The sequence below is a fragment of the Lolium rigidum genome, unplaced genomic scaffold (genome assembly GCF_022539505.1).
Source record: "Lolium rigidum isolate FL_2022 unplaced genomic scaffold, APGP_CSIRO_Lrig_0.1 contig_19763_1, whole genome shotgun sequence".
Taxonomy (NCBI): Eukaryota; Viridiplantae; Streptophyta; class Magnoliopsida; order Poales; family Poaceae; genus Lolium; species Lolium rigidum.
Window position 1 is genome coordinate 284,488 of NW_025899946.1, and position 11,138 is coordinate 295,625.

General features: G+C 46.3%; 1 protein-coding gene across 1 annotated transcript; it reads right to left on the reverse strand.

The window, feature by feature from the left end:
• Window positions 1-495: 495 nt before the first annotated feature.
• Window positions 496-2,329, reverse strand: LOC124680549 (uncharacterized protein At4g15970-like). The gene is made up of 2 exons (XM_047215598.1): window positions 1,877-2,329; window positions 496-1,610 (listed from the first exon to the last, which is right to left on the reverse strand). The coding sequence occupies exons 1-2, from the start codon at window positions 2,213-2,215 to the stop codon at window positions 753-755; spliced, it is 1,197 nt and encodes a 398-aa protein (XP_047071554.1). The 5' UTR covers window positions 2,216-2,329; the 3' UTR covers window positions 496-752.
• Window positions 2,330-11,138: the final 8,809 nt, after the last annotated feature.

Below are 11,138 nucleotides of genomic sequence, written 5' to 3' on the forward strand. Positions count from 1 at the left end.
GGCACCCTGTAAACACATCTATCATCATATAGTGGATTGCTAGCAGCACGTAGGGATCCTCCACCGAGGGGACCCGAAGCTGGGTACGTCGTGTGCCTAATCTCGCTCCCGGAATCTCCATCGTCGCTCTCTCCCAAAACCCTAGTCTACAATACGTAGGCATTGGCGAGGTGATCTCTCGTCAGTGAGTCTATGTGCGTATTTGTGAGAGTCTACATATGTACTGTGTTTCACAAAAAAAACTATTTCTTCCCTAATAAATCCAAATTATCTTAAAGAATAGAAGTATATGCAAAATTTCAACAGTCGCTAGACATGATTTGGTCCAGCCTTGAATAATCAAGAATTTTCCCTATCTTTTGTTAACAAAAGTATCGCTGAGGTTGGAGCTCCCTCCTTGAGTGACGATTGGCACCAACTTGCGAAAATCAAGATCGTAGAAGCGAGGGGATTGAGCTTCCAAGCGAAAGAAAACTTGCGCAATTCAAAATATAGTGAGAAGAACACTTACATCTGTTTCAAATTTATGTTGGCGTTAAGGCTCTAACATAACTTACTATGTTCTGGAGTGTGCATAATTCATCGATAATTACAGGGAAGGGCACATGTACAGCAATATGATTATTACTTCTTTTTTTCGATGAAGAATACTATATGAGTATAACTTAACTTAATGGTGGATCGATGCTGCTCCCTCTCTAAAACTCAATCTTCTAAGCTTAAACTGGCCAGCCTGCATGCGAGGACAATCGTCACTTGATGCAGGCCCCCGGCACGGTCCATTTGGCCTTATGCTTCTCCCAGTGCGGCATCTTCGTATAGTTCTTCCAGTCATCCAGAACAGCCCTCAGGTCCCTCATTTTGTTCTTCAACCCAACGCAACAATTGGCGTGCATGGTCACAATCTTCCCCAGATCCTTCCCGTAGCTACAGAAGCCGCCCACGTACGCGGGGTCCAGGTACCGCAGCCGGACCCCGAGCTCTGCCACCAGCCGTTTCTTGATCATGTTGAACACCGGCTGCTCGTTCGGCGCCCCCGGGTACTTCCCCCTGGACTCGTGCCATAGTCTAGTCATGGCGATGGTGCGAACATTGGGTTTCACGTGGAACAACCCGGTGTTGGGGAAGTTGCCGAGGTTGTCGGGGTCGCCGAAGTAGACGTCGGAGGATACGGTCATGTCGGCGTAGGCGGTCACGTGCTTCAACGGGTCGCGGAACCATAGGATGTCGACGTCGGTGAAGAGGAACCCGTAGCCGAGCTCGAGCACCCGGCGCTGGAGCCTCAGCTTGCTCCACACCATCTCCAGCCACTCCTTGGAGCCGAAGAACTTGGCCGAGGTGAAGTTCATGTGGACGCCCGGCATGGTGTAGTGGTAGCAGTGGCGGTGCACGGCCTGGCACCGGGCGTGGGCTGCCGGGTCCATGGAGACGACGAGCACGTGCGGGAGGAGCCGGGCCGTGCCGTCGCCGATGCGGAAGCTCTCCAGGAAGAGGTCCAGGAGGGAGCCCGGCGCCGCCCAGGCCTGGTTCACGCACGTGATGATCACGTTCCGGTCGTCCATCGCCGCCAGCGCCACCGCGGCCGCCAGCCCTCGGAACTCCTCCGGCTCCTGCGTGCTCTGAATAATCAACAGTTACTGTTTATAGACACCGCGCGGTCTGATATGATTAACGGTACATATAACTAACAACTGCATTTGTCTGACTCCCAAAAATTTATTAGATCAGCAAAGAAGTTTGGTTAGTTAAATTCACATGACTGGTTGGTCAATTACAGTTGGTACAGGTACACAGTACTGCAAGTTGTACAGCACCCTGAACTTGCTCCTGGAAAAAGCAGAAAAATTGGTTACAAACCTGAAGTGATTAAACTAACCTCTTCTTTGCGATCTGTGCGTGGAAAATGACTTAGAGCGGCGGGATGATCAGTAGGAGTTGAATTGGCCTTCAAGGTGGCATTAGCCTGATGAACATGATGATCTTCTGCACCTACAGTCGGCGCCTGATTAACTGTACGTGCTGCTGTGCCGTTGAGGCGGTGGTGGTCTAATGATCTCGAGCCTGAGAAGTTCCCCGGCAACCTAGCGCGGATGAGCCCCGCAGCAGGCGCCCGGTACTGGACGAGCATGATAACGGTGAGCGCGGCCGCGGCGCCAAGGACGAACGACACCGCCTGCCGTGCCGTGGCTTCCGCCACCATGGCATTCCCCGTCATAGATCACTAGCTAGTGATCGAACCGATGGTGTGTCCTGGTTCGGTATGCTAGACAACTAGAGTACTACCGAAGTACACTGATCACCATGCTCACCTCACATGAATGATGAGTAAGTACTGTAGATGAAAGGATTAGCTAGGCAGGACTAACTGGAGTATATGAGGTGTTCCCGGACCTTAAATAGGCGGCTCCGGCCATCCCGCCGGTCCCCAGGGGGCTCCCATGAACATGACGTCGACTCGCCCTTAAACTAGGAGGACCAGTAGCATCGACTAGACTCCATCCTTGGGCTGCTCTCCTGACCTGAAATCAGGCAATAAAATATGAGAAAAAGTCACCAACTCCCACCCTTAGTTTTGACATTTTTGTCAACTTTTAAGTTAATTTACTCTCAAATTTTGGATATTCTAATTATATTTTTCCTTTCGGGAAACAGCTTGACACGATGAGTTGATACCATGTGACGACTTTTCACCCGATTTTTGCTCAAGCTATCAAGGCGGACCCATATATCAAAATGAGGTGGCAACGGATTTGACGGACATTTATTCACTAGGGGTGTATCGGATATGGTACGGCGGAGTGTGGACAGTGTGGTGTAGTTAGGCGCGCATGATCGACAATTAATAATGAAACCACATAATTTGACTGAGTTTGACAGAATTTGACCACACGTAAGCGTCGGACCACACCCGAGCAACCCTAGCCATGGCCCAGGGCATAGAAACTATTTTGCCAATTTATTAGTAGAAATAGTTTTTTTAGAGTGTGATTTAGTCTAATTACATACTATATAATACAAAGGCCTAGGGTTTGGGTCGGATCCTGGCTCCGCCCGTGCCACACGTCATCGTTGTTGATCCATTCAACTAACACGTCGTAATAGTTGGATCCGGAACTTCAGTTTGAAGAAAAAATAATTAAAAATTTGCAAGGGTTAATGGGTAAAATGTGGCACAAATATATAAACAGGGTACTAGCAAAGTTATAATTTGGGACGTAGAAACTAGAATTTGCTCGTAAATTAATAATTTGGATAGTATTTTTTATGTGCACGTTTGATAATTCAGTTGCTATCTTGGCATTATATTCGCATCGGAACAAGAGTGGTCCATACATTTGAAGCTTCTCTCTCCACATGACGGCAATGTATGTGCTAGCATCTATACTTGATAGTGGAATTCATGTTGGTACTTTGCGTGACGAATGCGATGCTGCGGTGGCCTTGCTGCGTGAGAGTTGGCGTGGATGGGCGAATTGCACATGGTGCCATGCATTGATGCGTAGGTGACTAGGTGTGACGGATCGTTGGCGCCTTTGACTCTTCTTCATGGAGGCCAGATTGATCCTTGGGCTGCCGACCTCAAATTAACCAACCTTTTATAGACAAAGCCACGAACTCCTCGTTGTGACCTTTTGATAAATTTTAACCCGCTTAAAAGTAAGTACAATAAAGCTTAGTTAGTGGGTTATAAGGATTTAAATATAATATATGTGCTTAGTTGGAGGAGAGGGAAGAAGAGAGAGAATGTAAGCCCACTCTATCACGTGTTTCTATGCACTTTGTGAGACTAAATGATAGACCATGTATTGATAAACTGTTATACATATTAGCCATATGTTAGCTATGGATGATGTTGCATATTGTTTATAGGCATCAGCAAGCTATACTATTGAACTTACTCTAACAAATTTTCTATCTTTTTTTGTCATCACACGGACAGTGCGGACCTCCCGTATTGCCAGATAAAGAACGGCGTGGAAGCTGACTAGACGGACAATACATGCATGTCCGTTTGTTAGGGACATAAACATTTTTCCTCATTAAAATTACTTCATCTGTCCGGAAATAAGTGACTTGGATGTGTATATAGATACATTTGAGTGACTTATTTCTGGGCGGAGGACTAACACGCTTAATCACGGAGTAGGGATTGACCAAGACACGAGTGCCAGCATGTAGTTGTACTCCCGTGGCGTGGCGGAGTGGATTACCACATTTGTAGGTTGTCAAGGTCTAAGGAACAACAAATTGTTAGTTGTACACCTTCCATTTAATTATCATCGTTTTTGGTTTTAGTCGAAATAAGTTTTGATCAAGTATACAGAAAATACTCCCCCCTCGCCAACATATAGTACATATAAGATTTTCAAGTAGTTAAATGTTGTAAAGTTTGACCAAGTATGTTGAAAAAATATCGACATCTAGAATACCGAAACAATACCATTAGAATCATTATGATTTGCAGCTCCGTATGGTATGCATGTAGAGTGATAAATTTGGTCACATCTAATGAAGTTTTGGCTTTTCAAAAATAAACGATTATTATGCCAAGCAGTGATTATTTACATTTATAATATCAATGCATATAATAATAAAGTAAAGTTTATAAAGATTGCTCCCTCCGTTTTTATTTACTTCGCGCTCTAGGTTTAGTCAAAGTCAAACTTTACAAAGTTTGACTAAGATTATAATAAAAGATATCAATACCTCTAATACCAAATACATATAATATGAAAATATACTTCATAACAATTCTAATAAAATGGACTAAATATTCTAGATGTCTATATTTTCCGTGAATATTAGGTCAAACTTTACAAAGCTTGACTTTGACCAAATCCAAAACGTGAAGTAATTATGAATGGAGGAAGTATAACAATGATGGTTTACCATTCGAAACACGTTTGGTTTGATGTTACTGTAAGGGTTGATATATTGTACTATACATTTCATGAATCTTATAAATTTGACTTTAACTAAATCCGGAACCAAGGGTAAATATAAACAGAGAGAGTATATATGCAGAATGTTTAGTTTTTTTGCATCTATTTGTACTGCTATTGATGGCTATATTAACAGATGGGAAAATTTGCCACAGAATACCGTTATTTTTGGGCATTTGCTGAAACACACCATCTGATTGTGTCTTTACCAGGTACCATTATAATTTTATGACATATTTGTCAGAACACACCACCTGCTAAAAACAGAAAGTTTTGCCCTTTGTCTTCAAAACTAGTCATTCCATGCCAAAGTGCAAAACTTTTCGTTTTTAGTTAGGTGGTGTGTTCTGACAAATATGCCACAAAATTGTAATGGTATCTGGCAAAGGCACTACCAGAGAATAACGGTATCTTGTAGCAAATTTTCCCTTAATAGATCGCTGGAATTTCACAAGAAGAAGAGACACCCCATGAGAAATACACTCCGATCGATCGATGCATGTATTGGAAGCTTCTGTACATGCGACAATAGTGGTCCATGGTCTCAATGATCTCCCACAGTATATATGTCTCCTTATATTACGAGTGTATATTTTGTAGGATGGTGAATTGGTGATGACGTATAGTCTCCTTGAGATGGAGTTCGTTCCGGGGGCGCGCGATGCACATGCGCGAGTGGAGCGGCATAGGTGACCTCGGCGCCTTGTTGACTCTTCTTCATCTACGTATACGTCCGGTCCGGTGGAGTCTGGCCGGAGTTCAGCGTGAGAGCCAACTTTTTGGTTGATAGCTTGACGTCGACGTATGCCGATTTTGCTTAGCGTTCTGCGCGGATTGGGCGCCCAGATTAGCTGTGAGGTCTCCGTTCCAAGCACTGTTCTATCTTCCTGCCCGTCTACCCTGCCCTGCCCGGCAGCACACACGTCGTGCTCGTCGTCGGGACCGGCCGGCCATCATTTCCCCAAAACGATGGTGCACGTCTAGCCGGGGCAGCGATCAATTCCGGCATGCACGCTTCTTGGGTCGACTCGAGAACAATGTTTCCACGCCGTACACACAAGTATTCCACCGGTATCATAAATGTTGGCGCAAATTTCACGGATCCACAATCATCGACCCAACCAAGTTTTGTTTTGGTAACTTTTGACCACTTTATTCAAATTAAATACATTTATATAAAACAAACTAGTAATTTGAACAACATGTAACATGTAGTTAGTAAACCGGCAATGTTATCTCATTTTGCGTGGCCGTTTGGAGGTTTTGACTCTTTTTATAACTTTTGGCCAAAATTCAATCATAATAATTTCTAAAACCACAATCGAGGATGATTTCTTCTCCATGAAACCACATGCAATTTTTTGGGTATATATATTATTCAGAGAAGTTTGACACAATTCTAGACACCCCAAGCTTAGAAGTCAGGTGTCACGTGGCAGATGAGGTGGTTCTCTGATCTCTCGTGTGTGTTTTTTTTTTTCCAAATTAACCGAAACTTAGACAAACTTAAACGAATAAGTTTTTTTTGGTATGCCTTTTGTAACTTCTGACCAAAATATTTTAAGAATAACATTTTTATTAAACAATCTAGCAATTTGAACAACATGTAGTGAGTAAACCGGGAATGTTAGCTCATTCTAGGTAACCGATTAGGAGGTTTTCACTCGTTTCATAACTTCCAGCCAAACCTTAATCTTAATTTTTAAATTTTAAAAGTATCTGAAGACGTTAAAATAACTATTCACGTTAGTGTGCTTGTATTGACCTAATGGAAAAAACCACCTAGATTTTCAAACCCCACTTCTACTCCATAATAAGTGTCGTTGATTTAGTATAATTTTGTACTACCTCCTTTCCAAAATATAGCTTTTGTAGGCTTATAATTTGGAACAAAGATAATACTCTCTACGCTTTTTTGCGATAATACTCGCTACGTTTTAAACATGATGTTTTAGCTTTGTCTAAATATGCATGTATCTAGATCTGGAATTCTGGATACATACAAATCTTAGGGCTCATTTGATTCGTCTGAGCAGCCCGTCTTCTTCGATGACCGGCAAGGGTGGGACCCCTTTGGATGTCAGGGCGGCAGCCCTAGCTGGTGGGAGCCATGGCGCGTCGACGGAGGACGCGGCTCGGGTGCTGCCCAAAATGTGGTCGCGAGGGCGGCGTGACGATTGGGATGGGATTTGCAGTGGGTATGGTTCGCAGCTGCTGACCACGCCCGGGTTCGGATACTGATTGTGTGTCAGGGTGAAAACCTGCCCGGTGTGTCCGGGGCCGGCGGTGGCGACGCCTGTGGGCGCCACTTTCTTCTTGAAGATGTCGTCGCAGCTTCCTCTATATCCAGCCGCTGCTCCAGGTGAAACCCCTAGATCCGCCTGGATCGGGCGGTGGCAGAACCACTAGGTGTTGTTTCCTTGATGAAGGCGTCGTCTTGGAGCCCACTGTTTGTCCCTCTGTCGGCGGTGCGGTTGGCGTTGGCGATGAAGCTTCCTGGAGGCGATGTTTGTGATGGTGGTTTACGCGTCTTGACATGGTGCATTGTCCCTTGGTGCGTCGGCTCGGGCTCTGGCCCACCGTTGTCCGCGTCTCTTGTTTGTCCAGGGACAGGGTTCCCGATGATGACAGAGACCAAAGGCGGAATGTCAATGTTCCGGCGTCCAGCGTGTTCCTCTTCTTCAGCGACGTAGTTCTCCTTAGATGTATCTTGCTTTTTGTTTGGCTCTTCCACTTGGCCTGGGTTTTTTCCGATGCCTAGTTCATCTTTGGGTGTGTTGGTGTTATCACCCGATTTTGGCCAAATCAAGAGGTGGGCCGTAAAGTAAAGATGGGCTTTGAAGAGTACACATGGAGCATCTTTGGAGCGGCCTCGCGCGAAGAGTTTGGGCTTAACTGCCTGTGTATCTGTAATATAGTAGATCGTATCGTGTTTAGAATTAACAGATAGAGTCTGGCTCGTGCACGGTTAGGTGCACGCCTCATATAGAAAGTCCCTTGGACTATAAATATGTATCTAGGGTTATCGGAAAAGGAAGACAATCACGTTCACAACAAACACAAATCAGGCGCATCGCCACCCCTTCCTTCGAGGGTTTCTTCCGGGTAAGCATCATGCTGCCTAGATCGCATCTCGCGATCTAGGCAGTACACGTTTATTCGTCTACCTTGTGCTGCTCGTGCTGAAGCGTTGTTGATGGCGAGCAGCACTACCTATCATTAGGTGTTTAGGGGCTTGCATTGATGCTTTCTCGTGCATATCTGCGTGGCAATGCCGTCCCTCGACACCTAGCTGCCTTTACATCTATCTGGGTGTAAGGGCAGCATCTTGCTTGTTCGTTACTTAGTAGATCCGATCTGTTATAGTTGCTCCTTGCTCCGCAGGGATTAGTTTAATATCTGCATAGTTAGGCCTTATGCTGGGGTCGGACGGTCCGGTAGTGCGTTAGGTGTTGTTTACCGTCCCTACAAGGGATGTTCCGGGAATCAACGTTATGTTGGTTTTTAGGCCTCTTGTAGGGGTAGTTTGCATCATCTTCCGTATCTGCTAGGCCCGATCACACGTAGGACGTTCCGGTTATGTGGTGAAAACCCTAAACTGTCGTAGATCGGTTTAGCTTTGTTTTGATCAAGCAGGATCCCCATGTCATTGCAAATCCAACGTGAACCATGGGGTGATCGGCTCTTTAAGCCGATCCACAGGGCAACCTGAGAGCCGATAGGGCTCGTATTTGATGTTTAGGTGTCTACCATGCAGGAACAATCGAAGCAATCTAACACCTTCCTGATCGGGTCTAGGTCAGGTGGCACGCCCTAGCAACCGCCGAGACGTGGCCGGAAGACTTGCGGGACGACGCGAGGTGCCGGGGTCCACTAAGCGGCCTTGGGAGCCTCCCGGCTCTTCGTGTTGCTTAACCACTGCCCGCCGGTGGGTTTTGGCAGGTAACACATTCTGGCACGCCCGGTGGGACATCTTCTGCAACATCCACGTCAACACCGACATCCGAGATGGCAGAGGAACAGATCACATACGAGGATCTCCCTGCGGAACACAAGAAGAGTTACGATGAGCTGAAGGCCATCGTTGAAGCCGAACTCATCGGCTCCTTTGAGAAGCACACGGTATCAACACCCACTCTCCGTGCATCTCCTCAACAAATATGAGCAGCAGTATGACCGACATCGGCGCTACGACGAAGACGATGAAAGATATCGTCGGTCTGATGCAGACATGAGGTATCGTCAGCATGATAGAAACAACGACGGGTACGAGCGTCACGCTAGAGGGAGGTCAAGGGAGCAAGACAACATGGATAAACACTGGAACTATCCTTTCTTCAAACATTGCTGGGACTCAGGAATGAGCCGATTGCCAACAATCGAGAACTGCCCAGAATGCAAACAGCAAAGGAGGAGGACAAATGAGGTTTCAGTGTTCGAGCGTCTAGGGCCTCTCCCACTTCATAATAAACAAGCTGAGTCATCTCAAGAAGAAGACTTTGAGGAGTCAGATGGAGAAGAAGATAGGTATCACCGACCAAGGTGGTGCCCTGATGGACTCAGCCATTCTCAGAAGCGTAGGGTGCAGCGGCTGCGAAACCCGGAAGAAGCCGAGGCACGCACTCGTACACGTTGAGAAAAGCGCGGCCCGATCTGGCCGCGAAAATTCAGCAAACATTGGAGACAAAGGCGCGCCCGCCAAAGAAAGTATGGCGCCCTAAACAGACGAAAGCCGATGCACAGGCATCGGCTGATGCCGATGCAGGGACATCGGCTGATACAAACATGGTGTTCGTTCTCCCGTCAGAGTTTTGTGCTCCAAAAGACGAGGAAGCCTCAGTGGCACAGTTTGATTGCGGTCCACGACCAGTTATCTTTGAGAAGCCACGAAAAAGGAGCTATAGGCATCTGAAGGCCCTATACCTGAAGGGTTATATCAATGGGCAGCCTATCAGCAAGATGCTGGTTGACACGGGAGCAGCCGTCAACATAATGCCGTACTCCATGTTACGACGTTTGGGACGTTCTACCGAAGATCTGATCAAGACCAACGTCACGCTAAGCGATTTCAACGGCCAACCGTCAGAAGCCAAGGGTGTTCTGAACGTGGACTTAATTGTCAGCCGAAAGACCATCCCTACGTCCTTCTTCATCGTCGAAAGCAAGAGCACTTACGCTGTTCTGCTAGGAAGGGATTGGATACATGCTAACTGCTGCATTCCATCCACAATGCATCAGTGCATCATACAATGGGATGGAGATGAAGTGGAGGTTGTTCATGCAGATGATTCGATTGATATCTCTTTGGCTGCCATGAACATCTGGGAAGCAAATGACCAAGAGCCGCTCTCTGGAATCAGTCTAGACGGCTGTGAACGCATCGAAGCTACAAAAAACGGGGTGAGGCTGGTCTTATCCACTGGCCTCACAGAGTAGCAAGATCTGGGTCTGTGGACGGATGTGGCAAGGCCGATCCCTGTGATCGGCCCCAAAAAATAAGAAACAAGGATCTCACTTCAAGCATGCCACGTCGTCGTAGCAGAGAACCAAGAAGGTGTAAACCCTCGTTACACGTTGCAATGGAAAAGGAGGCCGATTCTAGCTATCGGCCACATAGAGTCTTAACATACCTTCTGCTTGTGTTCATCATTGATGTAGCAGGCGACGGAAAGATGGGGTTTACAACAGCTGATGGACTAGAAGAGATCAAAATTGGTCCTGGGGATAAGCCATGGCCAACATTTATCAGCAAATAGTCAGATCGACAACTACAAGGGAAGCCGATCCCAGCAATCGGCTAAAATTATTCGCACCATACATATTCACGGATGTGCTATTTAGCATGATGAGTTGCGAAACAAGCTTGAATTGGCTGAAAAGCCGATATCTTCAATCACTTGAAGGATTCGGCTCGGGGGGCATACACACGGAGAAGGTACAAGACACCATGAAGTATGTGCCCAGGGGAAGCTGATTCATGAGGGAAGCCGATTCATGAGATCGATCGGCTAAAAAATCGAAAATACAAAAATTTTCAGCACAGCCGATGCTCGGACATCGACTTTAGAATTACAGAGGTTAAGCTGCCACTTGATCAGGCCTCATTTGAAGGAAAGGCACAGAGTACACCAGTACGGACGCGATCCACTTCTACATCCTTGACCTGAAGATAAGCAACGTCACGTTTGGCCAGAG